This window comes from Nanorana parkeri, unplaced genomic scaffold (assembly GCF_000935625.1).
Source record: "Nanorana parkeri isolate BGI_ZX_2015 unplaced genomic scaffold, ASM93562v1 scaffold1273, whole genome shotgun sequence".
NCBI classification, from domain to species: Eukaryota; Metazoa; Chordata; class Amphibia; order Anura; family Dicroglossidae; genus Nanorana; species Nanorana parkeri.
In genome coordinates this window covers 258,619-280,857 of record NW_017307541.1, presented here as the reverse complement: position 1 = coordinate 280,857, position 22,239 = coordinate 258,619, and the positions used below count along the sequence as shown (strand labels likewise).

The window sequence follows — 22,239 nt, the reverse complement described above, 5'->3', positions numbered from 1 at the left end:
TTAACACAGACATAAAAGCAACCATAATATTCTGTATTTAATGCAAAACACAAAGAAAAATTAAGGATTAGACTTACTTCTTGTAAGCACATTTGACATTATACCCAGCGGCTGAATTTAATACAGGAATGCCAAGATCCTGGTAAACCTGTTTCCAGACTGCCCCACTTTCAATCTTTTTAAACACATTAAAATATGAAGATGAAAATATGTTAGCAGAAAATAGGAGCAAGGCAATACCATTTTAGCAAAGATATATAAAAAGCAGTTTACATAGCTTTAACAGCAATGAACATGTATGTGCACAAAAATAAACACAAAACAAAACATGATTATCAGAGCTTCAAAGTGATTTATAGCTTCATAGCGCCAAAATAAAAATGGTTTTATACATACATGTGCTGGATTCTTGTTTATGGGGGGACTACTGTATTTCCCTGGTTGGACTCCAGAACACAAACTAAATCTTACAGTCATAAGGGATCTCCATCTTTCCAAGAAATCCACTTTAAATTAACACCCATTTGAAAGGAAATCCCTATTTTAAAGTAGCTACAGTAGTTATCGTTTGTTTTTTATGCAGCAAGTCTTTGGACTTGTTAGTAGGGCAGGAATGAGGTAAAGGCAAGACATGCTCCTGCCTCAGGTGCTATGCTGAGGGGAAAAGGCATTGCTTGAGCAAGAGCCTGTACAAGCCAGAAGTGAATAGCCGAACAGCGTCCGCCTCACTTCACTTCGGCTCGGTTATTACTCAGCTGCCTTGTGAATAACCCTGTTGGTTATAATAATATTAATTAAAAAACTGTCTCCATTTTAACATGCAGATTATGTCAAGATTGCAAAGTCACACTGGTCAAAACACCTCCCACCCCCATTTGCCTTTCCTTAAATCAAAAAGGTGATAACCTTAAGGCAGGTGGACAGCGGCTGTTCTTTCTATACCTTGCATCAGCCAGGCCATGGTATGCGCAGATAGGCAGGCTCCATTAATTTCAACTGCAAAAGGGTGGGGAGGGGCACGTTTTGGCATCTTTGCCTTGCGAACCAGAGGGCCTTCTCCTTGCACTGGCTTTAGGGTAAAATAGAAGAGTAGAGTAAAACTCTCAAATCAGTCACTTTGTCTCTGATCACTGATGATCTGTTCATTCTTTGTTTCTCAATAAACTTTTTATACCTGTACAGTGTGTAAATGACCCTAAGTGCTTACAAATTATTAACATTACATCATGCATTTTAAAATTGTAAGAAATAAACAAATCTGTGTTGTAATATTAGGATGAAAAACTTGATTCACTAAAAACCTGACCGGGGGAGTCAACAATCAAATTAGCTGAATGACTATCCTGGCATCATTATAATAGAGCCAACATACTGATGTATGTTCCCCTTTAGCCAGTTGTGGACATTTTGTGGTAGCACACAGGTGGTGCATAGGCCACCCTGTCCTCCCCAGGTGTTGCAAATCCCCAAAACATTTGCCGGAAATTCCCAGCTGGCAGCTGGCGTTTATAAATGCTGTTCAGATGCAGGATTGAGGCCTGGTTACATCGGGAACGTGCATCTATTGTGTGTCTATTGTTTATGTCCTAAGAGTTTTTGTTCGTTATTGCGTGCAGTTAGTCTTTGATATGAAAAATAGAGAGTGCATTGAAGTGATTTGGCGGATTATTCTGTGTACTTTACTGTTTGATGTATCTTAAATTAACAGTAAATATACATCAAAATTTTTTCTATATAAATGCGCACAGCCTTATTTCCCTTTATATGTTTTTTTGATCACTTGTCTAAAAAAACAATAAAGTATACCAAGTATATTTATATTCCATCACAACATGTATGATCATGATTATTGCTCATGATTAGTGATGAGCCAAACACCCCCAAGTTCGGTTCGAATTCGAACATGGAAAAAGTTTGAATTCGAACGCAATGCAAATCTACGGGGGTAGAACTTTGAAAATCAATGGACCCCATTTTGAAGGCTTATGTGCAAGTTATTGGCCATAAATAGGTTATGGGGATTCGGGTACTGCCCAGGGGGACATGTATCAATGAAAAAAACACTTTGAAAAAATACAGTTTTTTAATGGAGCAGTGATGTTAACATTGCTCAAAGTGAAACAATTAAAATGGAAAATTCCTTTAAATATCGTGCCTCGGGAGTCCCCTAAAAGTGCCTGTAAAGTGGCAAATCTGTACAATGTATAGAACCTGCTACAGCAAAATAGGATTTTTGTACTCACCGTAAAATCCTTTTCTCTCCGTTCATTGAAGCACACAGGGCAACAGATTGTAGATCCTGAATGGTAGGGACGTCACCAAGCAGTACACACAGAGGGATGGGCAACAACAACCAAACAGCCAAAAGACCCCTCCCCTCAAAGAGCCGTCTGCAACACTTTGCACCCCAAACCAGCATCCACCGATGCCAAAACATCCACCTTGTAAAACTTAAAGGTGTGAACAGAAGACCACGCAGCGGCCTTACAGACCTGAGAAACAGAGGCCCCATGACGGAAGGCCCAGGAAGCCCCAACAGCCCTAGTAGAATGGGCAGTGACAGGGAAAGGAGGCTCACACCCCTTAACGGCGTACACCTGAAGAATAAAATTACGAATCCACCAAGAGATGGTAGCTGCCAACGCGGCACGGCCCTTACGAGGGCCCTGCATGAGCACGAGCAAGCAGTAGTTTCCAAATAAACACGGAGAGCACGAACCACATCCAAACAGTGGAGAGCACGTTCCTTCCTATGAACCGGCTGCGGGCACAGGGAAGGTAAGACAATGTCCTCATTCAGATGGAATACCGACACAACGTTAGGCAGGAAAGCCGGGCGAGGATGGAGAACCGCCTTGTCCCTATCCAACACCAGCAACTGAGACTTGCAGGACAAGGCAGCCAACTCCGACACCCGCCGAACGGAAGTGATGGCCACCAAAAAGGTCACCCTTTGAGATAAAGACATAAGCGGAATCTCCCGAAGAGGTTCAAACGGAGATTCCTGCAACACCAGATGCCACGGTGCCAAAGGCGAGCGGACAGGAGGAGCAATGCGCGTCACCCCCTGAACAAAAGTGCGAACCAAAAGGATTAGATGTCAAAGGGCGCTGGAAAAGCACAGCCAAGGCAGAAATTTGGCCCTTCACCGTGCTCAACGCCAGCCCTTGCGCCACACCGCGATGCAAGAACGCAATAATCCTGCTGATGGAGAACAAACGCGGGGACAGGGCCCCAGTCACACACTGGCAAAATAGGCCCTCCACGTGCGATGGTAAATCTTTCTAGAGATCGCTTTGCGCGCTCTGAGCATAGTTGAAATGACCGCATCGGACAACCCCTGGTCCTTCAGGACCTGGCTCTCAACAGCCACGCCGTCAAAGCCAGCGACTGTAAGAAGGATGGAACACAGGTACCTGGGACAGAAGATCCGGACACAGATGCAGCCATCACAGGGTGTCCACCACTAGCTGAACCACGTCTGCGTACCACGCTCTCCGAGGCCAGTCCGGGGCCACGAGGACGACAGTGACATCGCAGAAGTCGAGGCAACAGATACAGTGGAGGAAAGGCACATATCAGACCGGAATGACCCCAAGGAGCCACCAGGGCATCCACCGCCTGGGCCACAAACCTGTCCACCTTCCGGTTGAACCGAGAGGCCAGAAGATCCACCTCCGGCGTCCCCCAGCGACGACAGAGCTGCTGAAAAACCTCCGGGTGCAGAGACCACTCCCCCGGATCCACCGACTGTCGACTGAGGTAATCGGCCTGCCAATTGTCCACTCCCGGGATGTAGACCGCCGAGAGAGCCAGGACTCGATTTTCCGCCCAGGAGAGAATCCCGAACACCTCTCGACCTGCGGCCACGCTGTTTGTGCCGCCCTGGTGGTTGATGTATGCCACCGCGGTGGCGTTGTCCGACTGGACCCGAACCGCCAGATCCTGAAGCCGGGTTGACCAATGAAGGAGAGAAAAGGTGAATTGCCCGAAGTTCCAACACATTTATCGACAGCTGGGACTCCTCCGGCGACCAACGACCCCAGGACTCCACCCCAGCCCCAAAGGCTGGCATCCGTGGTGACCACCGTCCAGTGCACAGGAAGGAAGGACTTCCCCCGCAACAAGACCGGAGAATGAAGCCACCACCGCAAGGAGGCTCTCGCCTCCCGAGACACCTGAATTTCCCTGTCCAAGGATAGGGGGACGTGTCCCACTGTACCAGGATGTTCCTCTGCAGGGTCCTGGTGTGGTGCTGCACAAAAGGCCACCATGAGACCCAGGACCTGAATGCAAAAGCGAAAGGACAACCACCGGCGAAGCTGTACTTTGGAGCGAAGTTTCAGGAGCTTGTCCCGAGGGCGAAACACCCGTGCTGCGACATTGTCCAGAACCAGGCCTAGATACTCCAGGTGTGGAGAAGGCACAAGACAAGACTTCCGGAGGTTCAGGAGCCAACTGAACTCCTCCAAGGACCGCACCGTGACCTCCAGAGCCGTCACCAGAGAGGAGTGCGACTCTGCCCGCGGAAGCAGATCGTCCAGGTAGCCCACAATCGAAACCCCCCCCCCCCCGACAACGCAACAGCGTCAGAGTCGGGGCAAGCACCTTGGTGAATACCCACGGAGCAGACGCCAGCACGAAAGGCAGCGCCACAAATTGAAAATGCTCCCCCCCCACCGCGAAACGAAGATATCGCTGATGATAGTCGCAAACGGGTACATGAAGGTAGGCATCCTTGATGTTGATGGATGCCAGCAGGTCTCCCTGACGAAGCCAGGCCACCACAGACCTGATCGACCCCATTCGGAACCGACGGACCCGCACAAAGGTGTTCAAGCGTTTGAGGTCCAGGATGGGCCCCACCCTAGGAACCAGAGTCGGGGCGCGACCTTCATGCGGACTGGGGCTAGCCGGCGGGCTTGACAGACTTAGGCTACCATGGACGCTTGGAGGATTGTGAAGGGGAGGGCTTGTTAAACTTCCCACCCTTGTCGGAGGGGGCCGAAAAAGTCGCCTGTGAGCGGAGAAGGTGGGCCCAGGCTTCCTGCGCTGCTCCTGGGGAAGAAAAGGTACTCTTACCACCTGTCAGATCCTTAATGATCTCATCCAAGGTCGAACCAAACAGACGGTTCCCAGTAAAAGGTAATTCCATCAGAGCCTTCTTGGAAGCCTGATCCGCCGACCAGCACTTAAGTCAAAGCAACTGGCAAAGCGTCACAGCTGACACCGACACCTTGGACACCAACGGCGCCGCATCCAAGGCCAAATAGCAGACATACCTAAGGCCTTGCACCAACTGGTCCACCAACTTTACATAAGCGGGAGAAACATTCTCCTCCGCAAGACCCTGGTGCAAAAATTTTAGCCCATTCCGTCAGAGTCTGAGAGACCAAGGACAAAACCGTGAGACTGAGCACCGAGTCCGCGAAAGCTCCTCAGCTTTCCTATCGGTGGGATCCTTAAAGGACGGAGAATCCTCCACCGGGATGAACGTGACCTTGTTTAAGCGAGAGACCGTGGGGTCCACCACTGGCAGAGAAGACCACTTAGACCAAAGACCTCCTCAAAGGGATAGCGAACAGAGAAACACTTAGGGACTCCAAAGGACTTGGTAGACCGGGGCCTCGAGTAGCGGCCGTGGAAAGAGCGGCATCAGCCGCGGATGCGGCCGTCCCTTAAAGGCCACAGAGCTCCCCAAGACCCCCATCAGAAGCCCCACAGAAGCCCCCGCCATCCAGGGGCTGAAGCCTAAGCAGCCACAAGCCAGGAAGGGCGCCTGCCCTCATCCAATATGGCGGCCGTAGAGCCGCCTGGAGGCCACAAAAACTGTGTCAGCCGCGGTAGTGCCTGCACACGCTGCAGAAGAACATCCCGACAGCCCCTAGCCCCTCAGGAGCCCAAGCCACATACAGGCCCAATACTGAACACCACGAGGTAGGAGGGAAGGGGGCAGGCAGCCAGGAGATGCAGCTGTGACAGAAACAGCGCAGCCCAGCACAGCATCTTACCACCTGAAGATGTCACGATCCCCTCGACAGTCACCGCCACCACATACATACCCCCCGCCGGGAAACGGTCAGACTCCAGGCCCTTCGAGGATCCGCAGCCAGGACGAGCAAGGGAGCGGTGGGCACAACGCCCCCGACCATAGTCGTGGCGCTGCCAGCCTGCGCGGAGTGCTGTGACAGGTAGGCCAGGACCTCCTGTCATATGCACTCCACTGGGACGAACCCGCAGGCGTCAAGAGGAACCGAATGTCGCAGCCGACCTACCATGGCAGAGTCTGCATGCGCTCGGCGGTCACGCAGGAGAGACTACAAGGATCTAAAAACATCCAGCTTGTCGCCCTGGTGACACTTGCTTGAAGAAACAGCGGGGAAAAAATGGAGGAGACATTTTTTTTAGCTCCTTACTCATGACGCTAGGCAAAAAAACGGATACTTGTCAGCAAGTGAGGGGTTGGGCCACCAGCAGGGGCCACCCCTAGGCTATCTTGTCTTTTTGTTATGTGCCTAGCGTCCTACTTTTGCAGGTGGCGATATACCCTACCATTCAGGATCTACGATCTGTTGCCCTGTGCCCTTCAATGAACGGGAGAGAAAACAGACATTTGTAAAGAAAAAAAATTACATTTAAAAAGAAAACAAAAAGTGTGCAGTTCCCCCTTCCAAACAATACCAGACCCTTTAGGTCTGGTAGGAATGTTAGAAGGGACCCCATTAAAAAAAAAAGAAAGCGTCCTGGAAAAGCACCTTGTCCCTGTGCCGATGGGGACAAGGGCCTCTTCCCCACAATCCCTGAGGCATTGGTTGTGGGGGTGCGGGCAGGGGGTTATTAACATCAGGGTACCCCTTTAATAAAGGTTAAATAAGTGTTTTAAAAAATAAACTTTTGAAAAAATCCTTTATTTGAAGAAAAAAAAAGACATGTTTTTGACAAGTCTTTTATTTAAAAAAAAAAAATGGATCCACTGACGTAATCCAGCATTGTCCACGACGATGAGGACTCGACTAAATAAAACAATAAAAACGAAATAGAAATATTTTTTTAAAAACCTGACGACCGCCGTCCCATCCGCTGCGACATAGCTTTTTTTAACACATGTCGGCAACATATAAACAATTGGGCGGAGCTAGCAGTGACAGCTAGCTCTGCCCAACTGTTTACAGTTGTAACAGGTGAGCCTTGATTGGGCAAAGTCATCATTACTTTGCCCAATCATGGCTCTCAAAGTTCTCTGTGCCCTGATTGGGCAAAGTCTTGCACCTGACCTGCGGTCAGGTGCAAGGCATTAGTCAATCAGGGCTTACAAGCCACAGTGCCTTGCGGGGCACTCGGCCGGCGAACAGCCCGTCAAACGCCCTGACAGTTCATGTGTTCGCCAAACTCTGTTTATATACATGTCCTTTTTCTTATATGGTTCTGGTTTATTTAATTGATGTTTTTTAAAATAACAGCAACATAAAAATAGCAACATGCTTATTACTGTCTTTACATTTCTCAAGTTGGTATTTGGACTCTATATCCAAAAAAGAAAAGGCATACATTTATTTTTAAATTTTACCTATTATTTTTATTTAATTAAATGAATAGGCAGTTGATGCTTGTTAACCAATGCCCATTCATGTACTCAGAGTGAATGACAGCATGGTCATCATCATGTCCTCATATCACATCATGTTGCACTCTTGATTTGTACTTTCATTCTATCATCAAATTGCTTTTCCCTAGGATTTCCCAAAGCAGGCAGATAGAACAACCAAGTCCCCTGCTACCAGTGAAACTACGTCACTTACATTATTAAACCCTCCAAGTTTATGTACAAGACGAAACAATTTGAAAAGGTTTAAATTTCTGTATCCCAGTACAGGTCTTTTGTTGATAGGTGTTCCTAAAAAATATGAAAAAGGAAACATTAGGAATAATGGGGTCATAGGTAGACAATAGAGTAAATAATAAATGTTTTCAGTTGCAGTGAACATTCATTCATCAAAATTGAGAAGCTATGTACCTGTAAATAAAAAAATAGGCAAAAACACTATACATATATTGTTTACTAGTAGCACATATCATACATTGCCTGTAAAAGGTTAATTATTGCATAGAAGAATGCAGAAACTTCTGGCCTGCATGCACCCCTACTACTAGCAAACACTATAATTTGCATGCAGCATTTCTCCTTTGCATAATAATTGTTTATTCACTTGCAATAAGCCTTTGAACTTGCAACAAAAAATGACCAGGTCTATTCCCTAGCTTAGTCCCCACAACATGCAGTTTTCAAAAGGAAGGTTGTCATTATTAATGGAAAACAAAATCCAAACCCACATGGCCCTGTGTGAAAAAGTGTTTGCCCCTAAACCTAATAACTGGTTGGGTCACCCTTAGCAGCAGGAACTGCAATCAAGAGTTTGCAATAACTTTCAATGAGTCTGTTGCAGCACTGTGCAGGAATTTTGGTCCACTCATCTTTGCAGAATTGTTGTAGTTCAGCCACAATGGAAGGTTTTCGAGCATGAACCGCCTTTTTAAGGTCATGCCACAGCATGAACATAGGATTCAGGTCAGGACTTTGGCTAGCCCACTCCAAAGTCTTTTTTTTTCTTCAGCCATTCAGAGGTGGACTTGCTGGTGGGTTTTGGATCATTGTCCTGCTGCAGAACCCAGGTTCGCTTCAGCTTGAGGTCACAAACAGATGGCCGCACATTATCCTTCAGGACAGCAGAATTCATGGTTCCAGTTATCACAGCAAGTCTTCCAGGTCCTGAAGCAGCAAAACAGCCCCAGACCATCACCCTACCACCACCATATTTTACTGTTGGTATGATGTTCTTTTTCTGAAATGTGGTGTTACTCTTACGCCAGATGTAATGGGACACATACCTTCCAAAAAGTTCAACTTGAGTCTCGTCAGTCCACATAGTATTTTCCAAAAAGTCTTGGGGATCATCAAGATGTTTTATGGCATAACGGAGACAAGCTTTTATGTTCTTTTTGCTCAGCAGCGGTTTTTGTCGTGGAACTCTGCCATGCAGGCCATTTTTGCCCATTCTCTTTCTTATGGTGGAGTCATGAACACTGACCTGAGGCAAGTGAGGCCTGCAGTTCTTTGGATGTTGTTTTGGGACTTTTGTGACCACTTGGATGAGTCGCCGCTGCGCTCTTGGGGTAACTTTGGTTGGCCGCCCACTCCTGGGAAGGTTCACCACTGTTCCATGATTTCGCCATTTGTGGATAATGGCTCTCACTGTGGTTCACTGGAGTCCCAAAGCTTTAGAAATGGTTTTATAACCTTTTCCAGACTGATAGATCTCAATTACTTTCTTTCTCATTTGTTCCTGGATTTCTTTGGATCTCGGTATGATGTGTAGCTTTTGAGGATCTTTTGGTCTACTTCACTGTCAGTCAAGTCTTATTTAAGTGATTTCTTGATTGCAAACAGGTGTGACAGTAATCAGGCCTGGGTGTGGCTAGAGAAATTGAACTCAGGTGTGATAAAACAGAGTTAAAGGAGAACTATGGGGTTAGGGCTTTTTAGTTCTCCTAAGGGTAGCGGGTGGACACAAACTAGCGTCCTCCTGTCACCCTAAGCTCAGTATACCGTGAGCTACAGCTCGCGGTATACAGAGACGCCGCAGCTGAAACGGATCCCGACAATTATGTCTGGATCCGCCCAGCTGCGTGAGTGACAGCTGGCTCTGCCTATCTGAAGGCAGAGCCAGGCTTGTAAGCCCCCCTATGTAATAGCAGTCAAAGAAAAGTAAAAAAAAAAAAAAGGTTTTTAAATTAAGATAAAATAAATCTAATAATAATAAAAAAAATGTTTACAGTCCCCCGGCCCCGTGAGCATGTGCGTCGCCTCGTAAACACGCGTCGGGTGCGCCTACGTATGAAAACGACGAACGCGCTACACATGTTGGGTATCGCCGCGCACGCCGGAGTGAGAGCAATAATTCTAGGGCCAGTATTTTGGGGTATCTCTAAATTGATGACCTGTGGGGGCTTTTAAAGCGTCTATGGACTTTTTGGGGTACTGGGGTTTTTCGCCGTTTTACGGATGCACGCAATTTGTAACCTGGGCATGTTGGGTATCGTTTTACTCGTTGTAACCTCATCTTTTATATTTCATTAAAAAAATGGGTATTTTGTTGTGTTTTGGGGCATTTAATTACATTTTTCACTAAATATTGGGGTTTAATAAGGAGTTGCGCTAATATTGCGCAACATAAAAATTTGCAACTACCACCATTTTATTCTATAGGGTCTTGGCATTCAGAAAATATATAATGTTGGGGGGTTTTAAGTCATTTTCAGGCCTAAAATGTGGAATATAACATGGGTGCAAAAAATGAAAAAAAAAAAGGCCTCAGTCATGAAGGGGTTAAGTTATGTTTTAACAGAGGGGGGGAGGGGCAAACACTTTTTCACACAGGGCCATGTGGGTTTGGACTTTGTTTTCCCTTAATAATAAAAACCTTCCTTTAAAAACTACATGTAGTGTTTACTTGTGTTATCTTTGACTAATATTTAAATTTGTTTGATGATCTGAAACATTAAAGTGTGACAAACATGCAAAACAATGAAAAATCAGGAAGGGGGCCAACACTTTTTCACACAACTGTATATAATGGTTTGGGTGTCAGAAGCTGTTTTCTAGCCAAAAAAGTATATTTTATCTATCCTGCTCCTTAGCATGTCTATTCGACCTCCTCCCTCACCCAGCGCGGCCGCAGGTCCCAAGCACCGCTAACTACCTGACCGATGCCTTCTAAATGACGCTCTAAGCATACCCGGCCGGGCATCAGGAGACTCTGCACTGATCCCGCCACATGCACCAACGCCATCTTGGCTGCATGCTCTGCCTCTCTCACCTCCGCAGCCACACAGACCTCTGAGTAGGGAGCCATGGATGCTGAGCCTAGCTCTCCGGATCCGCTGCACACCTCAGACTTGCAGGTACAACACTCCACTAAAGCCACAGACGCTATCCTAAAAGCCATAGAGCAGGGGCGCCCACAGTTTTTCGTCTGCATATACTTTTCAAATGACAAGCTCAATCTACCAACAAATAAACACCTGCATTCAGGGGCAGGATGGGGCGTGGCGGTGCATTGAAGTCAATGGCACCGCAGGCAGGCCCCTCGCCCACAGTGCGATCGTCTGCACCCAGAACCAGGGCACATTAGTGCTTGCGTTCCAGTCCAGTGCGATCCACAACAATGCTGCAAGCACTATTTTTGCAGATTGCACTGGACCGGAATGCAGGCACTAATGTGCATTCTACAACACACGGTTAAAATTTTTACCATGTGGTCGGAGGATGCCGAAAACAGACTTTGGCGGAACAAGGTTCATGTGGTGGGATTACCTGAGGGTCTGGAGGGCTCTGATACAGCTAATTTTGCGTAACTATTCTTCAAACAGCTCCTGAATCTGCAATCAGTTTCCTCTGCCTACATCCCCAGAAGCTGTGCCTTGTCCCTTCCTGGTCCCCTTCCTTAATTACAGTGATAGGGATCTGATCCTTGCAATGGCTAGAGGGAAGCAGGAAGCCCTATATTATGGAAATGCCACTATCCTCCCTTTCTCTGATTTCTCTTTGGAATTGCAGAAGAGAAGGCACTCCTTTATTGATGTTTGTCGCCACCTCAGACATAAAGGCTTGAAATATAGCATGCTTTAACCGAGTAAATTGAGAGTGCAATTTGAAGGATCCACAAAATTCTTTGACACATCGTCTGCAGCCTCTGACTGGTTGGACTCTCTCCGTTTACTTATTTTGGTTTGTTTTATTAGGCTCTGCGTTGTCTGAGTTTAACCTGTGAATTTATACATAAACATACATACATGTTCTATTTGCTACCTTCTCTGTCCTGCTATTACGGCACCTGTGTGGCCTTTGAGGGGGGAGGTGGTAGGGGACTTGGATCTCCTTGTTGGTTTACCTCTGTGTATTTGTATACTTGGCCTGCTATTGGGGATGTTGCTTGATTTACCCACTCTTGGCTAGGCTGGGTGTTTACTTTAAATTGCTGGGGGCGCAGCTTACCCTTGTAGGGAGCTGCAGAAGGTACATTATAATCTGTTTACCATTTATGTGCTACTCTCATTACTGGGTGTGAGCTGCCTCACCCCCATAGAGTATTTTGTTATACTCCTGAAGTGTTTTATTGTTCTGGGATTCTAAGCTACTGAGTTTGTAGTTTTGATTTTCCAGAGTGGCAGGTTTTTCGCTGGGTATGTTTGTGTGTGTCTATGTTTGTATACCCTTTACTTGGGGATTGTTCCTCTTGCACCTTGACCCTTACCTGAATGGCTCTCTGTATATTCACAATATGTCCAGTATTCTGTTGGCCTTTACATATACAGTATATTAACCTTAAATGTCAGCTAACCTTACTTATCTCCTGGAATGTTAAGGATTTAAATTCCAAATTTAAAACAACCTTGGTTTTATGTTTTATTCGCTTTTATAACCCTCAGGTTATTTTTCTCCAGGAGACCCATTTACTGGGAAATAAAATATTATCATTGCTAAGGTAATGTATCCAGAGTGCTATGTACTCCTCCTATGCTATGGGAGTTTCTATCCTTTTACACAGACATTTTCCTTGTACAGTTAAACATGTGTAATCAGATCATGAAGGTATATACGTGGCGGTGCGCATACCTCCATGCGCAGGTCTTACCATTAATTAATGTGTACAGGGACTGGGCGGAAGTTGGCAGCATTACTGAACTTTGGCGATGGAAGAATCTGTTGACCAAATCCTTTTTCAAGCCTCCGGTTCTTCCTCACGCATTGACTTGGCCTTCACTAATGGTGACCTACTCTCTTATGTTGTGGACTTCTCATATCTACCTGGAGTAGCGGCCGCAAACCTTTTGGACCTCATGGACCACTAAATAAAAAATGTTAAATCCCGCGGACCACTAATATGAATTTAAAAAAATATATATATTCTCACATTTTGTTTCCTCGAATATAAATATATTCTCATATGTGTATGTAGCCCCTATATAATATACGTGCTATCACAGCGATTCTTGTTCCTAACTGTAAGGAGTTGACTTGGCCCTGTGTGTGATCTGAAGCAGAGATTTGTGGGGATTGCAGTGCAGAGCTGACACTGGGGATTGCTAATAGAGCTCTTGTGGACTGCCACTCCCAGGATGCTTGGAGATTTCTTAGAGCTCTGGGTGGGACGAAATCTCCATTCCCGGGTCCATGCTTTGGTAGTGACCAGCACCTGATTGTGCACCTGTGTACAACCCTCATGAAGAGTGTGCTGGAATGTGTTCAGGGCCCCACCGGTGAGTCAGGAGAACTCCACCTAGGAGTCAGTGGAGGCCAGGGCAGCAGGGAGCTGCAGGTTTGTGCAGCCTATTGTGCGGGTTTGCACTTTACTGGGAGTTGTCTGGGGGTAACAGGCAGTGGCCTGGAGGATTGAGGCCGGAGCAGCCGTGCTGCAAGAGAAACGTTTAAAGTGTTACAGGACTGGGACACTGTGAGCATTGGTGAGCCCATATCCGTTATATGCTGCAGCAAGCTATTTATGTTGGACTTCCTTGATATATATCTATATAGATCTATCTATCTAGATTGATATAGATACATACAGTATCTCACAGGAGTACACTCCTCACATTTTTGTAAATATTTTATTATATAATTTCATGTGACGACACAGAGGTAATGACACTTTGCTACAATGTAAAGTAGTGAGTGCACAGCTTGTATATCAGTGTATATTTGTTGTCCCCTCAAAAAAACTCAACACAGCCATTAATGTCTAAACCGCTGGCAACAAAAGTGAGTACACCCCTAAGTGAAAATGTCCAACTTGGGCCCAATTAGCCATTTTCCCTCCCTGGTGTCATGTGACTTGTTAGTGTTACAAGGTCTCAGAGGAGCAGGTGTGTTAAATTTGGTGTTATCGCTCTCACTCTCTCATACTGGTCACTGGAAGTTCTACATGGCACCTCATGGCAAAGAACTCTCTGAGGATCTGAAAAAAAGAATTGTAGCTCTACATAAAGATGGCCTAGGCTATAAGAAGATTGCCAAGACCTGAAACTGAGCTGCAGCACGGTGGCCAAGACCATACAGCGGTTTAACAGGACAGGTTCCACTCAGACCAGGCCTCGCCATGGTCAACCAAAGAAGTTGAGTGCACGTCATCATCCAGAGGTTGTCTTTGGGAAATAGACGTATGAGTGCTGCCAGCATTGCTGCAGAGGTTGAAGGGAAGGGGGGGGGGGTCAGCCTGTCAGGGACAAGACATAAAGCCCGCAAACAGTTTGCTGAAGACAAGCAGACTAAGCACATGGATTACTGGAACCATGTCCTGTGGTCTGATGAGACCAAGATAAACTTATGTGGTTCAGATGGTGTCAAGCATGTGTGGCGACAACCAGGTGAGGAGTACAAAGACAAGTGTGTCTTGCCTACAGTCAAGCATGGTGGTGGGAGTGTCATGGTCTGGGGCTGCATGAGTGCTGCCGGCACTAGGGAGTTACAGTTCATTGAGGAAACCATGAATGCCAACATGTACCGTGACATACTGAAGCAGAACATGATCCCCTCCCTTCGGAGACTGAACCACAGGGCAGTATTTCAACATGTTAACGACCCCAAACACACCTCCAAGACGACCACTGCCTTGCTAAAGAAGCTGAGGGTAAAGGTGATGGACTGGCCAAGCATCTCTCCAGACCTAAACCCTATTGAGCATCTGTGGGGCATCCTCAAACTGAAAGTGGAGGAGTGCAAGGTCTCTAACATCCACCAGCTCCGTGATGTCGTCATGGAGGAGTGGAAGAGGACTCCAGTGGCAACCTGTGAAGCTCTGGTGAACTCCATGCCCAAGAGGGTTAAGGAAGTGCTGGAAAATAATGGTGGCCACACAAAATATTGACACTTTGGGCCCAATTTGGACATTTTCACTTAGGGGTGTACACACTTTTGTTACCAGCGGTTCAGACATTAATGGCTGTGTGTTGAGTTATTTTGAGGAGACCGCAAATGTACACTGATATACAAGCTGTATACTACTTTACATTGTAGAAAAGTGTCATTTCTTCTGTGTCGTCACATGAAATGATATAATAAAATATTTACAAAAATGTGAGGGGTGTACTCACTTCTGTGAGATACTGTATATATATATACACTGAGTGGTCCGATTATTATGACCACCCCATCAGTACTTCGTTGGGCCACCTTTTGCCTTCAATACTGCGGCGATTCTTCTTGGCATTGACTCCACAAGATGTTGAAAGGTGATGTTTTTTATTTCTTATTTTATTTAATATGTATACAATTGACATTTTTTATACAAAAAAAAATAAATAAATCTCCTGGGCCTGACGGGTTATCAGTTGAATGGTGTATAAAGTATGCTCAAAAATTGGCTCCAAAGCTTCTCGCCCTGTACTCTGATTTTTTTATTTTGATGCCTTACCTCTGTCCTTGTATGAAGCACATGTTGTGTTAATTGGCAAACCTAATAAAGACCCCCTGCGATGTGCCTCCTATAGGCCTAACTCCTTGCTTAATATGGATAGCAAAATACTAAGATGCTTGCGACTAGGCTATTTAATGTTTTGACTAAGTTGGTGTCACTTGGTGGTTGGTGATCAGACAGGTCTTATCCCACATAAGCCCACAAATATTAATCTTAGAAGAAACTATACCCCACACACAAATTATCCATGACAACCCAGGAGCCCGAGTGCTGATATCATTGGACCTGGCAAAGACCTTTGATTCCATGCACTGGGGGTACCATGCACTGGGGGTTTTATGTCACATGAAGTATGAACCTGCCTTTTGTAAATGGCCTATTGTCTTATACCTTCATCCAAAAGCAGCCATCAAAATAAGCTCTGCCCTCTCCCCGGTTTTTCAGGTCTGCAGGGGCACCCGTCAGGGTTGCCCCTTATCACCATGACTGTTTGCCCTAGTGATTTAATGGGTGGTGCTAGCCCTCCGCAGGTCTCCCCTGATGAAATGCCTTCATATTGCAAACCTAGAGGAGAAAACAGCCTTGTATGCCGATGATTTCATTTTGTTTCTCACTGATACAGGCCCTTTCCTTACTGAGTCCCTTAATATTCTGAATACTTTATCCAGTTATTCTGCACTGTCAGTGAACTGGGGTAAGTCGCAGTTTCTTCCCTTGGTACACCCGGGCCCCCTCTCTGGGTTGCCTGCTGCTCCGCTTCAAGTATCTTGGTCTACATATTACTAATTCGGTTCTAGATTTTATACTGCTAAATGTGTACGATTGTAGTCCTCTTTTTAAAATAGACGCTCAGCATGGCACAACTTGTCTCTATTGCTTATTGGTAGGATTGAATGGACAAATTGATTTCAGAATTTCTTTGGAATGGAGGGGCACATAAAATATGTCTAATGGTCCTTCAGCTAGACTGGGGGCTCTAATTTTTATCAATATTTTCTGGTGGGTCACATTATCCTTTTCCCTTGGTTCTTAGCCACATACATTCAAAATGTTTTCCCCCGTTATATACCATCTTGATTGGTTTAAACATACGGTGGCCTGCCACTTCATTTGACCACATGGCAATGTACTTCGTTCTACCAAAACATTTTTTTGATGGAAAAACTTTCTCATATACATAGGAGTAGTCTGTAGTACAATTATGTTAATTTTACTGTTGTTGCCCTGGTACTAGGGTTGCCACCTTTTCTTCAAGCGAAACCCGAACACTATCGCATCACACGGACATAGTCTTTTGGGAGAATGAGTCGTGGCTTATTCATATGTCATGGGCACCACCCATATGTAAATAACACAGTTGAGACTATTTTCAGTGGGGGGCCAGTAGCCCCTATCTTAATTTTGGTTGCCCCTGTCTGCTTGACATCTTAGTTACATACCGTGTTTCCCCGAAAATAAGACACTGTCTTATATTTTTTTGGGCTCAAAAAAACACACTAGGTCTTTATCGCTGTTTACTCCGTCCCCAATGTCGTTAATAAACAGGTTATTATAAACAGGTTTCCTGGTGCCATGAAACCCGGACACAGCATTCAAAACCCGAACTGTCCGGGTGAAACCTGGACAGGTGGCAACCCTACCTGGTACTGCCACTGCTGGTTGTAGCACCATTGCTATCCGTCCCTGTTATTTACATGTTGTAACACCTGGTGTGAGGTTGGGGTTTTGTGGATCACAACTGCGGAGGCCAATCAGACGGAACCCTGGTTTCACTCCCAATCTTAACGGGGAGTTAGGGTTCAAGCATCACAGCCAAAATAAACAGAAGTAAAAGGTTCGAGGTAACTTTTAAGGTGGGCTAGTTCTGGCTGTGACAAAGGGTAGATCCTACCAGTAGGAATGGGACTGCCAGGGATCAGCTCTATAGGACAGTCATAGGGTCGATGGGGTGGCAGAGTATCAGCCCCCTCGTTTGCTGAAAACATCAGCGAAGTCATGGAGGTGTGACGGAAGCACTGGCGACACTGGGCCTGTTATGAAGATGGGACAGATAGGGTAACAGGTCTCCTTGCAATACTGGGAGTCTAGGCGTAGTTTCCCCTGGGTCCATTCTATGGCTGGTTGGTGTAAGGTTAACCACGGAAGGCCAAGTACGACAGGGAACAAGGGAGAAGGGATAACATCAAATACATGGTATTCTGTATGCCCCTCTCCACAGGTAACCATCAGAGGTTGCGTTTGGGTGGTCACAGGCCCTGAAGAGGAGGTAGAACCATCAATGAAAGTGACAGACAAGGGGGTAAGCTTTAACACACGTGGAATTTTATTGGCGGTTACAATTTGCAGATCAATGAAATTGCCACAAGCCCCCGTATCCACCATGGCATCAACGGTGATCCTCTCGTGGTCCCACTGTAGGGTGAGAGGAACAAGAATATACCTATTAGAATAGGGTTCAGACTGGTTCACCTTACATATGTGTGATATATTACCTTCCGACTTCTTCTTAAGGAGGGGGCAAGTGGATACGATATGGTCAGGAGAGGAGCAATACAGGCAAAGATTGCGGGCTCTTCTTCTGTCCTTTTCTGCCTGGGTCAATGGCCCACGCACCGCCCCTATTTCCATGGACTCATCTTTAGATGGTGAACGAGACCTACGAGGATGAGGGGAGGTGTAAGAGTAGGACCGTTCAAGTCGTCTTTCGCGGAGGCGTCGGTCGATGGAGACAGATTGCTGGATCAGATCATCTAGAGAGGTGGGTAGCTCCTCGCCCGATTCCCAGGTGAGCGGTGACGGCGGTTGCCGTTACACATGTATAACCATCCTGTGTCAACCCACTATGTTACTTTAGTCTGATTTCTGTAATCTCAGCAGATTGATTCATTACCATTGCTATGGTACAATATCGACAATTGCTTTATCTGTTCTCATGTGCCTGTATATGCCTTGCACCATTAATATAGCGTTCTATTTGGAATTAGCAAAACAAACGTGTTATTCTATGCCTCACATCCATACAACACATTGTGTAATGACATTTGTGCTGTTTCTGTAAGGATCGCCACCTCAGCCAATGGGTGTGTGTGATCCAGATTGTTGATGGTTGCCTAGGGAATCATCCACCGAGTTCGGCTCTCCGAGCACAACATGGCCATGCGTTCCATTCGGTGTGACTGATGGACCACGTTATGTGCATGCTCAGTGGCAACTCTGACTCCGCAGCTGACAGCTGCTGTTGGACAGCACAATACACATCCCACGCTGCACATGCCCCAGTGGGCGGCTCCTCTGCTTGTCTACACATCTGATTGGGCCAAACAGCGGCGTTTAGTCACCATGGCAACCCGACATCTGGCAGCACAACGTGATACCAATTATAGAAACGTTTCAGACCTCATACCTGTACGATCTCACAAGGTAACATTTCTGCAATCTCACATACCATGGATTTCACTAGTAACCTATACTGACACTGGATTAGTTTTAGATATTGAAGTCTGCTTTGTCATGTATTTTAGGCATGTTCACAGCTGTTTTGATGGGTTTGTGATGTCATAGGGACGTCAGTGGAGTTTAAGAGCGTTTCTTCTGCTGTATGTCTATTTGAAATCACATTGTTGTTTCCAATTATGTCATTGCTATGCCTGATAAAGGGACCCTGTGTGGCCCAAAAGCACTTGGGTATTTGACATAGGTTCTTAATAAATTAACGATTGATGATCCTTAAAGGATTTTGGTGTGCTGGTGACATTTCTCACATGATTTGCAACAAGCGGCATCATGTGCAGTCATTCTTGATAACGAGGATATCCGGTAAGGAGTGTGACAAGCCTTCTCTATCTTTCCTGATTTGGATGAAGGATTGTCCTGGTCTAAACTCAGAGGACTGGGAGGATGTGTGGCGAACCTACCGCAGCGCTGAATACTGAAAAATGGCCTGGATGGGAAGGGGGTTTAACACCGCGGATGTCAACTGGTTAACCATGCTAATCTATACCCGAGATTGATTGATTACATACAAACTTGTTCATGGTGTTTATTTCCCGCCTGCTAGACTCGCTGTCATGTGTCCTTCCAGATCCTCTAAATACTGGTGGTGTCCGCATGCTCCTGCCGGCCTTCTCCACATTGTCTGGGCCAATCCTGAGTTGTGGTGCTTTTGGAAAGATGTAGTGGATGTAGTCTCCTCTGTCACTGGTATTCCCATTTGACTGTATGGTCAGAGATTCACTTGTGGTATAGTGCACGTCTTAAAGGAGAACTATCAGGTGATTGCTTTTTACTCACCTCATAGTTCTAGCCGACCTGTGACAATGAGACTGTCACAGGTCGGTTCAGTAGATCGGGAAGTGAGCGAACACATACCGGCGTTTGCTCACCTCCCGATCCTGTCACAGCCCTCTGCCGTGACAGGGGAGGAGCTGGATTCCCCGCTCCGCCAGCGCTGACTGGCGGAACGGACGGGGCGGGTACAGCTGGCTCTGCCTCTAGATAGCTGGCTCTGCCTCTGTCACTCACGCAGCTGGGCAGATCCAGACATAATTGTCGGGATCCGCTTCAGCGTCTCAGTATACCGTGAGCAGTAGCTCGCGGTATACTGTGGCGTCTCAGTATACTGTGAGCTGTAGCTCGCGGTATACTGAGCTTAGGGTGACGTTAGGACGCTAGTTTGTGTCCTCCCGTTACCCTAAGGAGAACTATGTGGAAAAGCCTTAACCCCAAAGTTCTCCTTTAATGTGAATTGTGTTGTATTAGTTCTACTGTTTTAATGGTTTGTTATATTTGTACAACCACAAAATTAATTTAAAAAATGAATAATAAAAAAAAAAAGACCTTGCATTTCTCATCTGTTGAAGGCCCCTAGTAAGCCTGTGGGCTCTGTAAACCCCCAAGATTCACAGGTAACCCTTTTATAGATGTATTCATCAAACAAACAATAAAAGCAGCAATAAGCAGCAGGGGCAAAGCATGTGGAACTATAGCTTCCAAACTGATTTAATTTTACTGAAGCCACACTAGTACAACATAGATTGTACCTGGTTTGGCTACTGCATTTTGCAAGTTTTCCTTGTGCTGTTTTATTGAATAGAACTGTAAATGTGATCTCCAAAACAAACTGTTAAAGTGGGGTTGGTAAGAAAGTGTAATCTTCTGTTTTAATGGCTATTTAGTTATTTATTTTTTACCATAAGTACACCTGTGGCATTTTCAAACAGAAATACAATATATGAAATATTTGATTCTCACCTCTGTCCTCCATAAACTTATAGAGTTGTTGTAAAACGTTTTCACCTTCATCGGGAAATGGTTCTACTTCCTCCTACAATAAAAAATAGCAACGTATTTTTTTAAATATTAGACTAGAGAACACTTTGGAATTAACCATTTTTAAATAATCCTCCTGAAGACTACAATTCCATCAGTAGAATTTAATAATAATTTGTAATATAGACTACTTTAGATAGCTTCAATGATTACTAGCAGTCATGCTTCAAGGCTCCTGCAGCTGTTAATTGCCATCAGCTCATGTAGGGAGTATAGCTGTCAACACAGCAAAGCATTACTACTCTCCTCCCCCCACCCTTGCTGCTCATATATAAAAGGGGGTAGATGGTGGCCATGTTACTGCTAATAAAGCTAAGAAAAAAAAAAGTATAAAGACTTGAGGAAGATTTTTAAATGTAGCAGCCTCAAGGTTTACAGATGCTTCAAAAGTATATCTGTTGTGAGAGAAATATGCAGACTGTCTGTTCTGACCTCCTGAATGCTAGTGCCTTGTTATTATGCTGACCAACTTCAGTCTTCAGTACTTTTTGAGCCACATACTAAAATCAAGTCTGTGTACCAGTATGGTAAAAAATGGATAAGCATGGGTGAAGTTGTACAACCCTGGATTATGTTTATAGCCCACTGAAGCATACAATGTATTTGCATTTTAGGATATATCTAACTCTAGCCAGAAATGTTACATATTTATATTACATTGTTATATTCCCCTATTAAAGTACAAATAAACTATAAATATATTACAATAGCAAGCAGTAGATATATGCAAAAGCATTGCAGCAGTGCCGTCCGTCCGTTTTTCTACTACGGGCGGACGGCAAGAGGTTAAACTTACCCCTGTGTTCACCGCGTGCTCCCGTCCGAAAATCTGAAAATTCTCGGGTGGCCGCAAAGCATCTTGGGGCGGGCGCATGTGCAGTTCAGATTTTCGGTCGGGACGACTAGGAGAGACACAAGTTAAGTATATGGGCGGCGTGCACCCGCATGCAGGCACCGTGGGACAGGAAGTGCCAGCAAGCACAGAGGAGTCAGTGCTGGATCGGAGACAGCGCTGGAGGGACAGATGAAAACGACAGGAAAGAAGAAGATGGGATTAAGAAACATCATTTAAGTTAAGTGCTTTATGTCACTTTACAGCTTATTATTCTAGATTGGGCCGAATAATTGATATAATATGGTTAAAAATGTATTTGTAGCAAAGCACAGTTATCTGGGGATCCTTGAGCGTGGAGACTTCCCTTACAAAAAATAACTGTAGTATAACTGCAGTATAATGAAGTAAAACTGCAGTATAATTAACTACCTTCCGTCCATGGCCGTTTGTGAACGGCCGGACGGACGTCTGCTAGGCGCGGGAGGGTGTCTTGAGACGTCCTGCCCCTCCCCCTTCTCGTGTGCGGCACTCAGCGCGCACACGAGAGGGAAAACGGTAAGCATGTAGACGCCCGATCGCTTGCAGGAGCTGCGGGTGTGCGCCGCC

The 22,239-nt window shown here is 45.7% G+C and overlaps 1 protein-coding gene across 1 annotated transcript in view; it reads right to left on the bottom strand.

The window, feature by feature from the left end:
- LOC108797422 (AT-rich interactive domain-containing protein 4B-like) overlaps positions 1-22,239 on the bottom strand; it is a 239,620-nt gene that overhangs the window by 38,833 nt on the left and 178,548 nt on the right. The window contains exons 11-13 of the mRNA XM_018569011.1: positions 20,721-20,793; positions 7,800-7,894; positions 78-175 (exon numbers count right to left, since the gene is read on the bottom strand). Coding sequence (XP_018424513.1) covers positions 78-175; positions 7,800-7,894; positions 20,721-20,793 — 266 coding nt within the window. The remainder of the gene's footprint in view (positions 1-77; positions 176-7,799; positions 7,895-20,720; positions 20,794-22,239) is intronic.